Raw genomic sequence first — 21636 nt, forward strand, 5'->3', positions numbered from 1 at the left:
TTACAGTATTTGCCTATTAGCCTCCCTGGAAGAGCGCCTGTTTTGTGTGCCGACTTCTGGCACACAAAACTTTCTTTAGCCTATAGAGGATTATCTCAGTATAGTGGAAGCCAGTTGATCCCAAGTAGAAATCTGCATTTGAGTGTCACATTTCAAATATCCATATCTGCATATCCATTTCCATCATATTCTAAGATGGTGCCATGGTGGTTGACAATTGCAATGTTTATGAATTGATCACTGTGTGTATTATTTAATTATGAAAGCCTGTAAATGCACCACATGCTGCTGGTGTCATAATCTCACGTGAACCTGATATTTGTTTGATATATTATTTAAAGCAAATAACATTCTATAATAATATTCTGTAATCGGGCCTCTTAGGGACCAAATTGCCATGGCCGAATTTTTACCCCAGTCCGCCCCTGGGTGTGAACCACTAGGGGGAGCACCGCACATCAATGAAAGTACACTTGGAGCTCTTGTTTGTTGTCAACACTTTGACAGTTTTCAATCCCAGGACAACCAGACAGAACTAGAAGTAGACTAAGACACTACATCAGGCCCCACTGATCTGTCTGTCCGCTCTTGTGGTGTCATGTAAAGTGTTTGTTGTTATTGTTGTTTATGTCATATATTGTTGGTGTGCCTGTAGTGTCTGTTGTCGTCTGTGATGTGTAATGTACTGTCAAGTGAAGACAAATCTCCCTACGGGACAAATAAATCTAAATCTAAAATCTAATCTAATCAGAGTATGTGAGCTGCAGCTGACAGTGACCTCTGACCTCCCGCCACATTAATACATTTCTGCACATTATATTGCATTAACCTGCAAATGATCACAGCAGAGCAGCAGGAAGTTAAATGCAGGAAGTTAAAGTGTCTCCAGCATACTGTCTCGCAGGCTGAAATAACATCACTGTACTTTCACTTTCCTCATTAACATCAGTGGCTCACTCTTACCCGGCGATAAGTGACGTCGGTGCTCAGCTTAAATCCCAATTGGCTCAGATGGAGGGTGACGTCAGAGCTCCTCCTGGTCTCTGCCTAACTTCAGCTCGAATAGTGCAGCAGCTCGGACAAGATCACTTTCCCTCCACAATAATGAAAAGTGGTGAGTTCATGAAAGCTTGAGAAGCGACAGGTGACAATGAAGACGTGGATTGTGCTTCTCCTGATCGTCGGCCTCCACAGCACGGCTGCAGGTGAGTCCAGACTTTAGCTGTTGGCTTTTAAGTTGCTCGGTTGTAATAGAACAGATGTGTCATGTCTTTATGCCCTGCAGGGCTGGACTGTAGCCATTTGGTACCCGAGGCAAAATTAAGATTGGGTGCATCATACACATCAATATCAATACACATCATAAAATACATTTGGAAACTAAACTGGACTTTCACTTCACATGGAGATAAAAAATGTTTTCTTCCTTTCATTTTTCTGTCAATGAATGTCAGGAACACAACTGCATGACCTCAATATTTATTATATCATTTCAGAATGAATACAGTTTTCAAGACAAAAGTATCAGAAATCAAGCGTAGCGTTAGTTCTGGCAGGCCACGACGTCAAGCTCTAAATCAGCAGCAACAGCGTAGCTGTCAAAACCGAGGAGATCAGCTGACGGCTCAGCTGACTCCCCATTAGGGCTGCACGATTCTGGAAAAAATGTGAATCACAATTTTTTTTCTTAGAATTGAGATCACGATTCTCTTGCACGATTTTTTTCCACAAAATGTTTATTGCACTGATGAACTTTAACAAAACAAAAAAACGTTTGTTGCTTTGGCAGAGGCATAGTAGTTCTATCATTGGAAGATAAGTAATTTTTACAAAAGTAAAAAAAAAATTACCTAATACATGTCCACAGAGGCGATTTTAAACGCGAGTGGACGCGCCGCTTCCCAGTATTGCACGCTTGGTGGGCTGCCACTGTGGATGATTGACAGGCGCTCTCCTTCATACAATCATGCGCACACTTCATGGCTGCACCGGATTGGACGATCGCTTTCACAGCTGTCCTGTCTGCTCCGGAGTTCACGCAGACCAACATGGCGGCTCGTTTGGAATCTTTCTCTCATTTCACGAAAATAGTTCACCGAAAGGTGTTTCTGAAAACATTTTAAGCGAGAAATAAGCTATGCAGTTGCTGAATCTGTCTTTAATTTGGATTGACAACATTCAGTTTAGAAGATTTTCGCGAGCGTTCCCGAAGCGGCGAGTCGAGCCCGGCGCAATGAATGGGACGCGGGGAAACACCGCTGCCGCTTTACCATAGGTTGAGGGAGGAGGCAGCGGCAGTGCTGCGTTTGGGGGCGCTTCAAAAATGTGGCGCTTTGTGATGCAGCTCGAGATATAAAATTCTTCAGAATCGCTGTGTGTAGAAATGAGATCACGTGTATGTGTGAATCGAGATCGCGATTTTTTAACGATTTTTTGTGCAGCCCTACTCCCCGTGCTCGCTTCCTATTGGGAAATTGCATTCAGAGCGCGCTATTTAAACTGCTCTAGCCTGACCTCCCTCGTTGCTTCCTCTGCCGGCGTTTTCAACCCACCTCCACCCCAGCTCCTCCCGTCATCTGTTATGTACCTTACCTTTGTTCTTGTTGGTTGCTCTGCTCTGTCTGGGGGTTTTTCTTTGCTGCTACGCTCCCTGCTTATGCCGTTCATGATGGCTCATGAAGGGCAGGAAGGTGCTCTTCCTGCCTCAGGCTTTCCACGCAAGCGCGTGGAAGAGCAGGGAGTCCCAGAACAGTACCATACCGCCAAATGAAACTTGTGCAAATAAATAAAGATTCTTTTTGACAAAGTGGTCCTGACTGAAATATGTTTGTATTTCTTGAGTGCACAACAGATATTATGAGCATGTATTTCATGTACTGTAGGTCTTTTGGATTATGTGTGCAGGAAAACAACATTGTTCATTATTATTATTGTTATAGTGTGAAATAAAAACTGAAATCATGTTAATTTTGTGTTGCAGTGCTTCACTCTCTGAAGTATTTCCTCACGACGTCCTCTGGAGTCCCAAACTTCCCAGAGTTTGTGGCTGTTGCGTTGGTTGATGAAGTTGAGATCGTTCACTATGACAGTAACACCGGGAGAGCAGAACCCAAACAGGTCTGGATGAACAGAGTCACAGAAGATGATCCTCTGTACTGGCAGAGTCAGACTGAGCTCGCTGTGAGTAACCATCAGGGCCACAAAGCCAGAATTGAAGTTGTAAAGCAGCGCTTCAACCAAACTGGAGGTTTGTTTATGTTTTACTTTAAAGGAGAAACCAGACAAAAATTGACGTTGCCTAGCCCGAGATCTGTACCTGCCTGGCAGCCTTCCAGACTCGCTCCAATTATTACCCATAGGGGCAAGTTTTATCTGCTTTTCTGGGCCTCAGAAAATAATTCCAAGACCTATGCCACACAGGTTGGGTCCGAGACACGACAGCGCCTGCCAGGCAGGTACAGATCTCGGGCTAGGCTACGTCAATTTTTGTCAGGTTTTTTGCTTCTAATAAGTTGGGATGACCCTGGGGACAACGAAAATGGGGTTAAAAAAGACCGGATTTCTCCTTTAAGCTGACAACATTTGGTTCATATTTTCATCCTACATTTTAATAAACATATGTTAAAACACACACACACACACACAGACACACACACACACACACACACACACACACACACACACACACACACAAAAACAGTTTGGTGACTTTTCCTGGCTGAAACACAGCCATTAATGGAATGGCCCGCACGGCAACCAAATGATGTCGTCACCAGTAAGAGACGAACGATCGCTCTGCAGTGATGCAGAGGACCTCCAATGTTCCATCCAGACCTGAGACATCCAGACCTGAGACATACAGACCTGAGACATCCACGTCCGTGACCACTCGTGTTCTCAGAAAAATAAAAATACCTGAGCAAACAGTCTAAGATACACCATTCCCTAAAAAATAATAAAGAACCCAAATCGGGATTGTTCCAGGCTTATTTTCTCACTTTTATTTCCAATCAATTTCAACATAACAATATATATCAATTCCAGTAACTGTATTATTGCATGGCTGCTTAATCTGTAACAATAAATTTCTGGTTTCATGATTGATAGTATGATTTATGTGGTGCTTCCTGGTTTAGACCTGCTTTTAAGAGGCCCAGCAGCATAACTAAGAGCTGGCTCAAAGCTAACCTAAGCCAGCCCTAATAAGTGCTGTCAAAGAGGAACGTTTTAAGCCTATTCTTAAATGTGGGAACAGTGTCTGCCTCCAGAACCAGAAGATGGTTCCAGAGAAGAGGCGCTTAATGACTAAAAGCTCTGGCACCTGTTCTAATTTGAGACTTTAAGAACGACAAGTAACCCTTTATTCTGAGAGTGTAGTGCTCTAGTAGGACAGTAGGGTTAAATGAGTGCTTTAATATATGATGGTGCCTGGCCATTGAGAGTATTTGAAGTAATGGCAATCCCATCAATACTAGCTATATCTTTAGACAACTGTCAGGCCTGGACTAAAAAGGAGGACTCAGATGCAAGGCAGAGGCAATATTCAACAGACTTATTCTGAATGTTTGGCTTGCAAGACAGAGAGACCAATAAATGGGCTATGAAACCTGACCCTGACTTATGTTGGGGAAGTAGCAGGAGCAGATTTGGTTATTAATAGATAATTATTAATATCAATAGAATTATTGATATTAATAGGATTATTAATATAATTAAGAATCTATGGGGCACCACCCTGCAATCAGTGAAAGATAACCAAATCTGTACTCAGTCTCATATAAAGGGGTTTGTACTCAAATGCCAATAATTAATAACTATAAGCATATGAGTACAAACAGTTGAAGGATTGGTGAATTCATTGCAGAGAAGAGGTTGATATCACTCACAATTATACAACATTAATAACACAGTAGTATGCTTAAAAGGGGTTTAATAACAATAAACAAATAAACATACACTATAGGCTTGGGCGGTAATACGGTATACCATGGGTCTTAAAAATAGCAACGGTATCAGTTTCAATACCATCATTAAAAAAATGCAATGCACTTATATAGGAGACAAGGATTGAATATTAAATATAATTTATTTAATGCCTAAAAATGCATGTGGTTGTCATCACGTGACAGTGTGGAGGAGAGCGAGAGAGAGAGCGAGAGAGAGAGAGAGAGAGAGAGAGAGAGAGAGAGAGAGAGAGAGAGAGAGAGATGGCGAGTCGCACCGAGTGACCTGGTCTCAAAGAAGAACATGACTTCTGCAGTTTGGCAGTATTTCGGGTTTCCGACCTAATGAGAAGTAGAGCTTAGTTCGGGCCCAGAACATCAAGCCCGTCCGAACCCGGACCGACCCGACACATTAACTGTAATTAAGAGGCCGAGCCCGATTTCAACCCGACAATTATTTTTCATGCATGAGGCTGTTGTATGTGCATATCCGTGGGAAGTGGGGGTGCGGCTGCACCACTACTCAGTCACAAAAATATACAAATCATTTTATAGGCTACGTTAGTGCCGCGATTAGGATATGACTGGACAAAGCCAACAAACTAGCTAACAAAGTATGTTATCGCCTCCTCCCACTAGTCACTTGAAATGATCCCGTATCTCGGACTTTCCTGATGACTTGCTCAACGTTAATTGTCCTGTTTTTAATTAATCCTTTATGTCTCCAAGTTCCATGTTGCACTTTAGCGTAACTCCTTGATTCTTTGATTTAGCTGCACAGAGCGGAACCGTTATGAATGATGCGTGCGCATGTGTAGCGTCTTTGTTTTTTACTTTGTGTAACTTTGTACACATTTCTTACGTAGACCTACTCTGCTCAACATATAACCAATAATATTTAATGTTTATGCCTAGCCTTCTCCTCAGATTAGGGGAGAAGGCTAGGCATAAATGCAATGATAGAAAAAAAAAAAAAAGAACGAACGAACACAAACATTTAAGGCACGGCCCGGGGTTCGGGTCGGGCTCGGGCAGAGAAGCTAAACTCTAATGAGTTTGGTGACGTCGTCTGAGCCTTACATCATCATTTTTAATTAGTCACGGTAATCCCGTATACTGGGGTAAAATAGGGAGGAGGTTTGACGGTATCAAAATTTGGATACCGCCCAACTCTAATACACTAATTCAAAGTGGCCTATCTAACTAAATACTATACGTGTGTTTGTGTGTGTGTGTGTGTGTGTGTGTGTCTTAAAGATGGCCGCTTTGGGTGTCGACCAGTCAGCCATGTGGAGTGGGGGTGTTCTTTGTGGGAGGCCGTGTGGCCCTGCCTGGAGAACAGGTTTTTATATATGTGTATAATAAATATAATATATGTAGAGCCGTTAGGAAAGTTGGATTAGTAAGCATGCAAACTGTATGTTCTAGATCACTAACAACTGAACTAAGGTTACACACTTAACTCAACAATACATCAAATAGAAAATCACTTGAAAACATAAATGTCATCACATTCAGTTTCTGTCCTAAGCTATGCCCAGATTGTTATCGGTCCTTGTAGAAGGGTTGGTTGTTCCTCTGAAGAAAGGTTGCTGTCTTCAGGTTCCTGTGAGGAAAGTTGCTGTCCTAGAAGTTGTGGATGGAGGAATTTCTAGTGAGATGCGTCTCGACTAGGAATTCTTGTCTTTGTTGCAGAAGCAGGCTCCAACAGCCAGCTTGTTGGCTGTTTTGAGGGCGCTGCTTGGGGCTTGAGACTTGTAGTCCAAATCCCAGGAGAAAGAGCAGACCTCTGTTCAGGTCGAGGTCACAGGAAGAAGAGGGGATGGGACCTCTGTTCAGGTTGAGGTCCCAGTAGAAAGAGAAAGATTCCAACTTGGTCTGCTTGGTAGAAAGCCAGCTTCCACTGCAGTTGACCAATCACAATGGAATCTGGAGTTCACAGGTACATGTCGCTTTCAGTGACACAGGCCTGCAGGCAGATGGGGGAGGGGGAAACACCCCCTGTGGAGGTGCGTGGCTGTGTTTCCACACAGACGACGCTCCAATCTGAATGTTCATAAACAATTCGATGTACATCCATGAATTGTTTCATAGACACAAACCCTGAGGTCCCAACACTATACTACTAGAGCAAGCGAACACAACGAAAACAAAGGGTATGGTACCACTAGTGAGGGTTTTATGGGGGTCCAAAAACTCTTTCGGACCCCCAAATGACCATGTGGGCACTTGATGATCCTAATGGGATTCATATCAGATAAAGATACATACAGTGTATCACAAAAGTGAGTACACCCCTCGCATTTCTGCAGATATTTAAGTATATCTTTTCATGGGACAACACTGACAAAATGACACTTTGACACAATGAAAAGTAGTCTGTGTGCAACTTATATAACAGAGTTAATTTATTTTCCCCTCAAAATAACTCAAAATATAGCCATTAATATCTAAACCCCTGGCAACAAAAGTGAGTACACCCCTTAGTGAAAGTTGTCAATATTAACATACAACATGTCAACTGTCAATATTTTGTGTGGCCACCATTATTATCCAGAACTGCCTTTACTCTCCTGGGCATGGAGTTTACCAGAGCTTCACAGGTTGCCACTGGAATGCTCTTCCACTCCTCCATGACGACGTCGCGGAGCTGGCGGATATTTGAGACTTTGCGCACCTCCACCTTCCACTTGAGGATCCCCCAAAGATGTTCTATTGGGTTCAAGTCTGGAGACATGCTTGGCCAGTCCATCACCTTTACCCTCAGCCTCTTCAGTAAAGCAGTGGTCGTCTTGGAGGTGTGTTTGGGGTCATTGTCATGCTGGAACACTGCCCTGCGACCCAGTTTCTGGAGGGAGGGGATCATGCTCTGCTGCAGTATTTCACAGTACATGTTGGAGTTCATGTTTCCCTCAATGAAATGTAACTCTCCAACACCTGCAGCACTCATGCAGCCCCAGACCATGACATTCCCACCACCATGCTTGACTGTAGGCATGACACACTTATCTTTGTACTCCTCACCTGGTCGCCGCCACACATGCTTGAGACCATCGGAACCAAACAAATTAATCTTCGTCTCATCAGACCATAGGACATGGTTCCAGTAATGCATGTGCTTTGTTGACATGTCTTCAGCGAACTGTTTGCGGGCTTTCTTGTGTACCGTCTTCAGAAGAGGCTTCCTCCTGGGGTGACGGCCATGCACACCAATTTGATGTAGAATGTGGCGTATGGTCTGAGCACTAACAGGCTGACCCCCCACCTCTTCAATCTCTGCAGCAATGCTGACAGCACTCCTGCGACAATCTTTCAAAGAAAGCATTTGGATGTGACGCTCAGCACGTGCGCTCAGCTTCTTTGGACGACCAACCCGAGGCCTGTTCTGAGTCGACCCTGCTCTTTTAAAACACTGGATGATCTTAGCCACTGTGCTGCAGCTCAGTTTCAGGGTGTTGGCAATCTTCTTGTAGCCTTGGCCATCTTCATGTAGCGCAACAATACGTCTTTTAAGATCCTGTGCCCAGGTAGGCGGGCCTATTTATCCTGCAGGTGCACTGGCCAGGTTGGCCTGGTTAGCAATCAAGCTCCAATCAGTCCTGCAACAGAAAACACAACCAGTAGCCAGAAGGGAGCAAGACCACAGGCCCCAGGGCCGTAACAATGATGTATCAATGTGTTAAAAAGGGGTAAAATCTGAGACGAACCATGTACATGGGTGGCTGAGTTGGCATGGAACGACCCTTTATTGTTCATCAGACTTCATGTGTCAAAAGTAGGGCTGCACGATATTGGAAAAAACTAACATTGCGATTTTTTTCAACCCTGCGATATATATATATTGCGATATTAAAAAATACAGGAATTTTCACCAGATGAACTGAATAGCACTTTATGATATGCTGCACTGCTGAAATCTTGTGGACAATTAACCTGCACTGATCTTACCTCTTTTTGTGAATGTTAGTAGAATGGTTTCTGTCTGTTTTAGAGATATTTTCTTGCTTGCTTTTATTGTGCTATCATGTTCTATCATGTAATATTATATTATATTACAATGGAACATTCCAGCTTCATAATTACATTAATAAACTAACAATGAGTGATAAACATGTTTCAAACTTTTATTCAACTAAACATCTTTCTTTTTTACTCAAAAATAATACAAATAAATAAATAAGAGCAGAATCTAGTAAAGAAGTAAACACGATTTCAACAAAACTATATAAAAATATTAGCATTATTGCCAGCTGCCTTAGTGATTTACAAATGTTTTCTGTTTTGGACGACATTCAGATCTGGCTTTGCGTTCATCATACTGAGCCGTGTGGTGCCGACGTAAATGGTTAAACAAGTTTGTTGCTTTACTGCTCGTTGTAACAGATGAAAGGCACTGCTGACACAGAACTCGTGTTTTGTCGACATCATCCCTCTTGTAACCGAAATAAGTCCAGATAACTAACGTTACTTTTCTTTTTGCCAACAAGTCTTCATTTTCGGGTTTCTCTTGTTCGTTGCTCATTTTGCAAACGTTGTTACAGCGACTCGCTTCATGTGCAGGGGCGTGGTTTCCTACTCTCTAATTTTGAGAGGCGGCTGGCAGGGTAGTCTGCTTGGCAACCGAGTAAGAGAACGAATGTGATTGGTGGATCGCTGCACAGGACACGCAGAATCTACATGCCGTGTCAGTCAGCTACCGTTGAACTTAGATGAGTTAATTCGCCTCCTACATCGCAGGCTCTGCTGCGATGTGACTATCGCTCACACGTACATTGCGATGACGATGCTCAAACGATATATCGTACAGCCCTTGTCAAAAGGATCCTTTTATGTGGGTAGGCCAAGGCGAGGCCAGTTAACACAACTTTAAAATGCTTGAACTTCTTTTCCACACAAGCTCATCCAAGACCAAACAATACATTATGTCATTCAACTCCTTGAAGTGTGAGATTTGAGAGTTGAAATTTTTTTAAATAAATGTTCCCTGTTTCTTTGAACTTTTACATTTTAGGAGAACGTGCATCTGTCTCAACCTCATCTGTCGAAAAATCTCTCTCTCTCTCTCTCTCTCTCTCTCTCTTTCTCTCTATCAGGTGTCCACATTTACCAGAAGATGGTTGGCTGTGAATGGGATGATGAGACTAATGAGTTTAATGGTTATTATCAAGCTGGTTATGATGGAGAAGACTTCATATCATTTGACCTGAAGACAGAGACATGGATCGCTCCAAAACAACAGGCAGTCATCACCAAACGCAAATGGGATGTTGATAAAGCTCGGATAGAACTGTATAAACAGTACCTCACCCAGATTTGTCCTGGGTGGCTGAAGAAGTTTGTGAACTACGGGAGCAGCTCTCTGCTGAGAACAGGTAAAATCACATGACCAGATGTAGTTTCATTGACACCATATTCACCTTCTTTTGTTTCTAACCAACAGTAACATTACAACACGTCACCAACATACAGAGACCCCCTGTCTCACATTGCTCTTCATCTCAGTTATGAGATGAATCCAGGAGATAAGTGGGTTATTATGTTAGTGTTATGTTATGTTAGTGGGTCATGCTATGCAGAGTCGCGGTGAAGTCTGAACAGCTGAAGTAGCGGAGTGAAGTGCTTGCGTCGGGGCGTGTGGTTTGACCAGTGTTTGAAGGTAGATGGGTGCCATTCCATTGATGGCCTTGAAGGCCAGTGCCATCGTCTTGATTGGATGTGTGCTGCAACAGGGAGCCAGTGGAGGTCATGGAGGAGGGGGGTCACATGGGAGAATTTGGGTAGATTGAAGAAGGCGTGCTGCAGAATACGCTGCAATGGTTCAGTCGACGAGGCCGGGAGTCCAGCCAGGAGAGAGTTGCAGTAGTCAAGGCGGGAGATGACCAGGAGTTGCATTGTGTCCTTTGTGGGGAAAGACCGGATCCTGCAGATGTTGTAGAGGGCAAATCTGCAGGATTAGGCCACAGCAGTGATATTGGGGGTGCAGGATAGTTGGTCATCAAGGATTACACCCAGGTTCCTCGCAGTTGACAAGGCAATACTGTGATGCCCTCGATAGTGACTGACAGGTCTATGCGAGGGCAGTCTTTCCCTGGGGTAAGTAAGAGTTGGGTTTGATGCAGGTGAGGCTTGATGTGGATGCGCAGACATTCCGAGATGCGAGTTGCAATGTGGGTATCGGTGGTTGGTGGGAAAGAGAGGAATAGCTGGGTGTCATCTGTGTAACAATGGTAGGTGAATCCATGTGATGTGATTACAGAGCCTAGTGATCCGGTGTATAATGAGAACAGAAGCAGTCCTAGTACTGAACCTTGAGTGACACCCGTGTCCAGAGAACAGGGTTTGGACATAGAGCCATTCCATGTGACCTGAAAGGTGCGATTTGTCAGGTATGATGTAAACCAGGTGAGAGCAGAGTCAGTGATGCCAAGTTCAGCCAGGGTAGAGAGGAGGATTTGGTGGTTGACTGTGTCGAATGCAGCAGATAGGTCGAGGAGAATGAGAACGGAGGAGTGGGATGAGGCTCTGGCGTCTCGCAGGGACTCAGTCACTGTGAGGAGGGCCGTCTCAGTGGAGTGAGCAGTCCTGAATCCTGATTGATTAGGGTCAAGGAGGTTGTTATGTGAGATAGGATGACATTTGGTTGTAGGGAGCACGTTCCAAGGTTTAAGAGAGGAATGAAAGAAGAGATACAGGTCTGTAGCTTTGGATGTCAGCAGTGTCTTGGGTGGGTTTTTTTTTAGGAGGGGCTTCACAAAGAAGACAGAGGACATCAGGACGGAGGAGGCTTCCTCTGTAGGCATTAGGGAGAATTGTGAGTGCCGAGATGCCACAGGATCTTGTGAAGACAAGGTCAAGTTGGTTCCCGGCCCGGTGGGTGGGTGGAGAGGGGGAGAGTGTGAGGTCAAATGTGGAGAAGAAGTCAATGAATTCAGATGAGTGCAGCTTTCCTGGGTGGATGTCCAAGTCAGTAGCTGTTCAGCAAGGATTCCTCAAATACAACAGTGCTATGATCAAAGTGCTATAGATAGGAACATAGAAGTGCATTTTTTGGGGGGGTCGGGTTGGTTGGGAGTTCCACCACTGAGGGGCAAGAACAGAGAAGAGTTTGGACTTTGCTGAGCAACATTTTTTGATTTCAGCGATGGTGGTACCAGCCGGCCAGCTGAAGTAGAGGAGCAAAGTGCTCGCGTCGGGGCGTGTGGTTTGACCAGTGTTTGAAGGTAGATGGGTGCCGTTCCATTGATGGCCTTGAAGGCCAGTGCCATCATCTTTGATTTAGATATAGGAAACACCGTATTCAGCCACAGAGTAAAGCCTGAGCCATTGAGGTTCCACCTTTAAACAGGAATTGCTCACCGGCAATGCCTGTAGGTCACCCACAGTATTTGCTGAAGTGATGGCCAGGAGAAATACCGCTTTGACTGACACCCACCTCAGCTCTGCCTGTGCCAAGGGTTCAAACAGTGGCAAGCATAGGGCGTCCAGCACCAGGGGCAGGTCCCATGCAGGATCCCTTGGGGCGCTCGGGGGACACTGTGTTACTGTCCACGTTAACATGTTGCGATGAAATAGCTGCCACATATACCCTCAGGGTAGAGGGAGACCAGACCCTGTCCAGGAGGGTTTGCAGAAACTCCAGGATGGTAGGCACATAGCAATGCAAGAGGTCCTCTGTCCGAGCCGTAAACCATTCCAAAGAAAGCTTCCACCTTTTCCCGTACTGCAGACGGGTAGATGGTGCTCTGGCATGTAGAATAGTTTCTTTGACGGATCAATGCAGCCAGTCAATCTGGACTCTTTTTTTTTATAGTACTGCTTTCGTGAGTTTCGTTGTTTTCCGGAGCAGTCTTTACAGTGAGAGGGCAGCGGACATGCTCTCTTCAACTACCACAGTACTGTGGATGTGCGTTAATGCCGAACTTGCACTCTTGTTAGGGACCCACCGGGTTAGCTTGAGCGAGAGCACTCTGCTCCCTGTGGGCTAATGTCCGGTGCCACCATGAGAGGGGAGCGGAAGCGCTATCTTCACGTACATCGTCTTTTCGTTTTTTAGCCTGTCCGCTCTTATCGGTTGATCAGGATAGAAGCGTCCGCCCATCTGGGTATCTTCTGAAGAGCCGAAATTCCCCTTGTACATTCCCCTTGCAGTTGCATTTGGAGGCCGAGTAATCCACATCTCTGATCGATGATCCCAAGATACCAGTAATGCGCTCTGAATGACGATTTACAATTCAGTTGTTTGTTTGTTTGGTTGTTTTTTTTATTTTTATGCTATCACAATAGCGGTAGCTAACATGCGTAAGTGAGGAGATGAAAAATTATTTTAATTGAAGTAATACCCAAGTTGGTGTCATCCTGAGGTCACATGACTTTGTTGATATTAATACTCAACCTGCGCATGCACAAGATAGAAGATATCTAATGTGAAGCAATGCCTCTGGTGGTCAATAAGGATGAAATAGAACACCCACACATAGAGCACTAGGGCGGTAACATCTCTCTGCGGCCTCTCGTTTACCACATTTTCTCTCTCTCCCAAACACTCATCACCTCTTTCCCTCCATTCTCTCTCTCTCTCTCTCTCTCTCTCTCTCTCTCTCTCTCTCTCTCTCTCTCTCTCTCTCACTCAGTTTCTGTCTTTGTCACACCATCTGTCCTTCCTCCCTCATCTGTGTCTCCCCTCTTCATCAGTCTCATTATCCCTTCTGTCTCTCCCTTCTTTTCTGAGTTATCTTTCACATTCATTTACATTGAATGCATACATACATAAATAATGTATGTGTTACTAAGGCATTTAAAATACATTACATCAACAGATAATAAACTACAATAAAGAACCTATAACCTGTCTTTCTCTTTACTCCTCAGAGCTTCCCTCACTGTCCTTCCTCCAGAAGACTCCCTCTTCTCCAATCAGCTGCCACGCTACAGGTTTCTACCCTGAGAGAGCCACACTCTTCTGGAGGAAAGATGGAGAGGATCTCCATGAGGACGTGGACCTCGGAGAGATCCTCCCCAACCACGATGGAACCTTCCAGATGAGTGCTGACCTGAAACTTTCAGTGGCACCGGAAGACCGGAGGAGGTACGACTGTGTGTTTCAGCTCTCTGGTGTGAAGGACAACATCATTACCAGACTGGAGGTCATCAGGAGCAACAAAGGTGAGACTGAAACCAGAAGGTGGGAAGCACACACTTACAGGAACAGTACATGTATTATTATGTGGATTTCTTTCCTCAAATTTTTATACATCATTTTAAGACTTTAAGATTAGTATTAAGTCAATGCACATTATCTTATTTCACTGCGTTCCATGTCTATAGATGGAATGACAATAAAATCTGATTGACTTGCTGATCTACACCCAGAATTATTACCATGATTGAAAGAAGTTTGTAAATGTTTGTCAAAAGATAGACACAGTCACTCTGTTCAGGCATGTGTGGATCAAATAAAGGACAAACAAACATACAGTATGTGAATACAGGATTGTGGTTTTGTGCTCAACAGAGGAGCCCACTGACATGACCATCCCCATCATCGCTGCAGTGCTAGTTCTTGCTCTCGTCCTCGTCCTCAGTGTGATTGGATTCATGGTTTACAGAAAGAAGAACGGTAAGAGACCCAAACTTGAGTTTAGGCTTTGAGTTGATGACTTTATCCAGCAAACTTCAACAGCAGGCGCTATAAGGTCATGACTAGAAGAGCCAAACTCATATTCAACTTCAACATTCATCATTATTTCTTCAGGTTTCATCAGATTGGCTCCTATGTTTAATGTATTGTGTGTAATATACTTTACCTTTTGAGAATTCAGTTGTCTTGGTTTTGTGTGTTACTGGTGATACACTCAGATACATTTATGTCCCTTTAAAGACCTTTACACACTGGGGGTGTAATATTTAATAGAATTCATCAATAGATTTCCTGGGAATTGTTGTTGATGACAAGGTTGATCTTGTAAGGATGAGGGGTATTTACTGATGTATTTTATGTTCTACATCAGTTTAGATTTGTTTATACTCATTGCTGGTGCCATGCATCATATTTTGTTTTCCCGGATGAAAGATCCATTGGACTTTGATGAGAACAATTTGAAGAAATTGATTTTTTTTTTGTTGCAGCAGATATTGTTAAATAGGTGAACAACATGGCCGGTGATGTGATCTAAAAGGATTCATTTCAATTTAAGCTTGACTTTAAACTCGTTGACCTTATTTCAGGCATCAAACAGAATAAAAACAACACTGATTTGCAGAAATGCTGACTCATTTCCTGGTTGGAGGAGTCACTCCTGCAGCGCTCTATAGTTATGCAACAACAGCGTGGAGACTAAACTATTACAACTTTCAACCTTGGCAGCACAGACCAGACCCACTACTCCTCCAGGCAGAGAGGGGATTCACACGCTTCTCTGACTGGGTTGTGGATGAGATGATGGGGGGGGGGGGGGGGGGGCATTTTTTATTAATTGTCATTAATAAATTCCCTTTTCATCTTCAAGAAGATTCCAAGTGAGCGGTGTGCTAAGGATAAGAAATGTGTGTCACCTTAAATGTTTCCACTCTGGAGCTGGTTGAGCAGCCTCCAACCATGACAGAGAGAAGTGATAGGAGACAGTTTATTCATTGATCAGTGTGACTGACTAGAAGAGGGGATCTTTTCTGGTATTTTGACTAGTTGGCTTTTTGTTGCAGCCGATTGTCATCAGTCTTCTGACAACAGCTCTGAACTCAGTGAGAAACTGAAGGACAATCCTGCATCCTGATCCTAAAGGATAAACACAGCACCCTGCATTCAGTGAGTATCATCACATGGAACATGAAGTCTTCACATTGTTAAACAAAGCTGCCCTGAACTACATGCTCATCTCTTATTATAGACTGGCTAGCTGTCTGTCTCTACATGTCTGCCCTGTGTCAGACTGGTTTCTTGTCTGTCTCTGCATGTCAGCCCTGAGATAGACTGGTTACCTGTCTGTCTATACATGTTGGGCCTGTGATAGACTAGTAACCTGTCTGTCTCTACATGTCAGCCCTGTGATAGACTGGTTGCCTGTCTGTCTCTACATGTCAGCCCTGTGATAGACTGGTTACCTGTCTGTCTCTACATGTCAGCCCTGTGATAGACTGGTTAACTGTCTGTCTCTACATGTCAGTCCTGTGATAGACTGGTTACCTGTCTGTCTCTACATGTCAGCCCTGTGATAGACTGGTTACCTGTCCAGATGTACCTTGCCTTCGCCCAATGTCAGCTGGGATCAGATGGATGGATGGATGGATGGATGGATGGATGGATGGACAGATGGATGGATGGATGAATATATTTTTTTATGATTTAGTGAAAGCCCCCGATGCTGTCAGGAAGCTTTACATCTGCGGCATCAGATAAAGTGTAATAATAAAAACTCAAACATTGACATTGAGGAAGTCACATGAGTTTGTATTAAAATTGCGACAAACCAAAGAAAAATGTGTACTGCATAAGCACAGTTAGAAATTTTTTATAAAATGTTTGCTTATGTGACTGCACCTTGTACATTTGAGGTCGAAATGATTCTGTAATTATGTGACTCTGAGGAGTTAAACTCTCCAAACATTTGTGGTAAATGATTTGCATTTCTGTGTTTTCTTTTTGTCTCTTTAGGTTTACCGATGTATTGAACTTGATTAAGGACCAGTGCCACCACCGCTTTTCCATCATTGACATCATGAACCCATTGAATCAGGGTTGGGAATCTAGTTCTAGATCAGGGGGCACCTGATCAGGGGGTCCTGGAGAGCTACTGTCCTGCATGTTTTCTTTTAATTATCTTTTTCTTTTAATGAACAAACAGACAAACAAAAACATAAAATAATCAGACATAATGAAAAGTAAAAATAATAATAATAACAATAATAATTATAAAAATAGAAAGAAAAAAATACAAATTCTAATAATTACATAAAGGTTTCAGTCAGAGGATACATTTTCATAAAGTATATGCACTAGGTACGGCAGAAAATACATCACTTACAATTGAAAATACTTTACACATCCTTTGTTATATATCTCACCTATTTCTTCCATCTTTTTTCAAAAACACAAACTTGATGTCTAATTATCATTGTTATTTTCTCCATTACATATATCTCATTAACCAGATCCTTCCATTTAGAATTGTTTAAATTATCATCTTTTAACCAGTTTCTTGTAATTTGTTTAATTAGTGCTACTCTTATTATTAAAAACAAATATATATCATTCTTCTTGATGTTTTCTGGTAGTTTTCCAAGTAATAAAACTAAAGGGTTATTATTCACAGAGATAACAAAAATATTTGATAATTCTGTAACAGAATCTAACCAAAAACCATCAAAAACTTTACAGGACCAAAATATATGACTGTGGTGTGCTATTTGCTCCCCGCATTTCCTCCAACAACTTTACATTAGTTTTATATTTACTTTGGATTTGGGGTGTCCTAAAATATCGGTTTATAATCTTCCATGCAAATTCTTTCCAGTAGTTTGAGTTAGTTGTTTCATGTATGTTTTTGCACATTTGTTCCCAATCTACTGGTGAGATATTGCAAGGAATTTCATTTTCCCATTTGTTTTTTACTTTGAGATCCATTTGTTTATCTTGATATTCAGCTTGTATTATTTTAATTAATTTAGTCAGAAGTTTTATTTCAGTACCACAGTCATATATTTTAAGCATACATTTTATGAGAGGATTTATTTCATGAATAGATTTCTTTTTCACAACATCAAAAAGATAGCTTCTCACTTGGAAGAATCGAAATAAATGAGATTTCGGTAAACCATATTGCACCGATAGCTGTTCAAAAGATTTAATTTCTTTATCCCCAAACATTTGTCCAAATTTACATAAACCTTTGGATGCCCATATGTTAAATGTTTGGTCCATTTTATTAGGCGAAAAGTCTGGCTCATTCCCCATTTCTTTCAAAAAAATTACATCTTCATTTATTTTTAAAATGTGGCAGACTTCCCTCCAGACCTTGAGTGTAGCCACTACCCATCTATTGTGTACATTCTCAACATACGATTTTTTGTATTTGGAGAAGTACTTGTGCTGCTTGATAATAAGCTTGCAAATTTGGAAGGTCAAGGCCACCCATTTCTTTTGACAATTTGAGATAATTCATTTTAATTCTTGGTTTCCTGCCATTCCATATGAACTTCCTTATTATAGAGTCCCACTGTTTGAAAATGTTAGAGACAATATATATGGGTAGTGCTTTAAAAAGAAACAGGAATCTTGGTAGTATGTTCATCTGTATAATTTTTACTCTTTCCCATAAGGAGAGTGGGATTATGGACCATCTGTTTAGGTCTTGCTTGATTTAACTTATTAATTCATCAAAATTATTTGCGAACAAATTGTCCAAGTTCTTTGTTATATTAATCCCAAGATATTTTATCCTTTCCACATCCCAATGAAATGCATATTTATGTTTAAATACATCACTAATTATGCCACCCATAGTCATTACTTCTGATTTATTAACATTCAATACATAGCCCGAGATGGCTCCAAATTCCCCAATTACTTTCATCAATGCTTCAATTGACTGTTCAGGATCTGACAAGTAGACTATTATATCATCTGCATACATTGACAGTTTATGATTAACTCCTCTTATGTCAATACCATTTATTTTCTGCTCTAATCTAATGCGTTCTGCCAGTGGTTCTATACATAGTGCGAAAATCAATGGGGATAAGGGATCTCCCTGTCTCGTATCTTTAAAAATGTTAAACGAGTTAGATATTACCCCATTAACCTTAACTCTGGCGTTTGGCTCTTTATACATAGCTTTCAACCATCTTATAAAAATGTTTTGTATACCAAACTTATTTAAGGTTTCGAATAAATAAGGCCATAAGACCTTATCAAAAGCCTTTTCGGCGTCTCAGGTAACTATTGCCACATGTAGATTCTTTTTCTGTGATATCTCAATAAGATTTAATGTTCATCTCACATTATCGACAAGCTGCCTTTGAATGATGAAACCAGTCTGATCTGGATTTATGAGATGAGGTATCATTTGTGTTAATCTTGTAGCTAGTATTGAGGATAGATGTTTATGATCTGTATTTAAAAGACTGATTGGCCTATAAGATGAAGAATCTGCTGGATTTTTCCCTGTCTTATGCAGCACTATTATAATAGCAGAATTCCATGTTGCTGCCCAAGTTTCTTTGTCTAGTGCCCAGTTATATGTTTTACACAAAAGAGGAACAAGTTCCATCTGAAATTCTTTAAAAAACTCATTTGTATATCCATCACTCCCAGGTAACTAATGTAGTTTAAGTTTTTTAATATGATTATAAATTCCTCCTCTGTTATTGATTTTACAAGTGTAGTATTCTGTTCTTCAGTCACTTTAGGTAAATTCAGCTTCTGAAAAAAATGACTTAGAGTCATATGTACAGGATTTTGAACAGCATCGTACAATTCTTGATAATATTTTGCAAATTGATTTCCTATCTCATTTAGACCTCTAGTTACTGCTTTTGTGTTTTTGCAATTAAGTTGCATTAATGATACACTCTTTTGCTGTTTTTTAAGTTTATAAGCTAACACCTTTGCTGCTCTGGGTCCTCCATCATATGTCCTTTGTCTCAGGAAGGACAATGATTTTTCTATCTCCATATTTAAAAATTCATTCATTGCCACTTTGGCAATACTGAGGATTCCCCAGAGGCTTTGTGTGTTCTTTCTAACTCCTTGATTTTCCTCTCAAGTGAAATCCTTGCCTTTTCTTTTTGTTTCTTCCTAAATCAGGCATATGCTATTATTTCCCCCCGTAAAACAACTTTTGCCCCTTCCCATAATATTAATGGATTTACATCCTCTGTGTCATTGTGCCTTATATATTCTTGTAGCACACTTCTCATCTTTGTTTTAAATTCCTTTTCTAAAATAAGATAATTATTAAACCTACAGATACCAGCACTTTTCTCCATGCTACTCTTTATTGTCATCTGTAAGGGGGCATGATCTGAAAGATATATATGGCCAATTTTAATATTTTTAACTATTGGTAGGTCTTTAGAGAACATAAAAAAATAGTCAAACCTTGAATAGTTTCCTGTAACTGGGGAATAGTATGTATAATCCCTTTGGGTTGGATTTAAAGTTCGCCATACATCACGTAATCCCATGTCCTTGGAGAATTTTCTCATCAAATGAGCGTCTTTTTGAGCCTTATGTTTTCTACTACTTTGTGAATCCATCTTTTCATTCATAAGTAAGTTAAAGTCTCCCCCTAACACAATTATCCCTTTACTTTGCACTGTAATTAAATCAATAATTTTCTCAATTAAAGTTGTCCCTTCTTCGGGAGGGTTGTATATGTTTAATAATGTAATATATTCTCCATCTATCTTCCCTACCACAAAAACATATCTGCCCTCTTTATCACATACTGTATTCTCTACCTCAAATGGAAGATGGTTCCTTATCATTGTTATAACACCTCTTCTGGATGTGTGGTAAGACGAATAAAAGATTTGGGCTTTAAACAATTTAGCTAATTTCTCATGTTCCATTTTGGACAGACGTGTTTCCTGCTTAAATACAATGTCTCCTCCTAGGGACTTCATTTGCACAAGCACTTTACTCCTCTTAATTGTCTTGTTTAATCCATTCACATTAAATGAAATTAAATTAATATTCATACATCAACACATAACATATTCTGTTTTCTATTACTTGTGTTTTAAATCTACAAAGTTCATATATTTGAAGTCTACCAAATTCATGTATTTTAAGTCTACCGAGTTCATTCAACCTATATCCTATAAACCTAAGTGCCTTATTTATATAAAAAATACTTAATCCATCCTCTAGAAACCTTTGATACCCAAAAATACATATAGAAATATAAAAGGAAAAAACAAACAACAAAAAATGACTTCCACTTGGGCTACCATGCTTACGGTAGCTATTTACAGTCTTCCATGCTTGTGCCAATGCATGGATGTTAGGGTCTTTAGTAATGACCCAGGGCTGCAAGATTTTAAGAACAGCCTGAAAGAATGTTTGCATCTAGGTAGTAGACGCTTTTGTGGTTTACGGTAAAGTGGCCGTGACATCAAAACCGCCACCGCCAACAAAACAGGCAAACAAAATGAGTGCCGTGACTACGGTAATAACAAAATATTTAGAATATAAGCTAATTTTAATATAATTCATTATAAAATTCAGTCCATAATGTGCAAAGATCATAGTGATAATAATTAGAGCCAGCCCATTGCAATAGCCTTATAGAGGTCAACTTAAAACCAGCACTACTAAATCAAATCTATACACCTTAAGAAACTCATCACTTCCATTATTATTATTATTTTTTTCATTCACTTTCCCTCTCCCTTCCCTTCCCACCATCTAAACAGTGGCTAACAGCCTATGAATCTATGTGTGTCCGTATGAGTATACATAAGCAAGAGTATGGGAGTGTGTGGGCGTGACATCAAAACCACTATCGAAAAAACAAGACGATACAGGCAAAATGCGTGCTGTGATTACAGTTGTAACAGAATATTTAGTGTATAAGTTCATTTTAACATCATTCATTCTAGAATTAAATCAATTCCTCCTCTCACCTTCCCCTCCGTCAGTCTTTTCAGATGATTGGACTGGACTTATTCGTTCCCAAACAGCGCAACAATGTCCTTA

General features: G+C 41.3%; 1 protein-coding gene across 4 annotated transcripts in view; it reads left to right on the forward strand.

Annotated features, from left to right (window-relative positions):
• Positions 1–1047: 1047 nt before the first annotated feature.
• LOC311023767 (major histocompatibility complex class I-related gene protein-like) overlaps positions 1048–21636 on the forward strand; it is a 64250-nt gene continuing 43661 nt past the window's right edge. For 2 of the 4 annotated variants that reach the window (XM_084025808.1, XM_084025807.1), the window contains exon 1: positions 1048–1205. In XM_084025808.1, coding sequence (XP_083881934.1) covers positions 1151–1205 — 55 coding nt within the window. In that variant the 5' untranslated portion in view covers positions 1048–1150. Of the gene's footprint in view, positions 1206–2980; positions 3248–10036; positions 10316–13811; positions 14125–14454; positions 14560–15641; positions 15745–16590; positions 17188–21636 lie in introns of those variants that run through there. The other 2 variants (XM_084025806.1, XR_014598233.1) reach the window with 2 other exon arrangements.

Source organism: Eutrigla gurnardus (assembly GCF_963514095.1).
Source record: "Eutrigla gurnardus genome assembly, chromosome: 2".
NCBI lineage: Eukaryota > Metazoa > Chordata > Actinopteri > Perciformes > Triglidae > Eutrigla > Eutrigla gurnardus.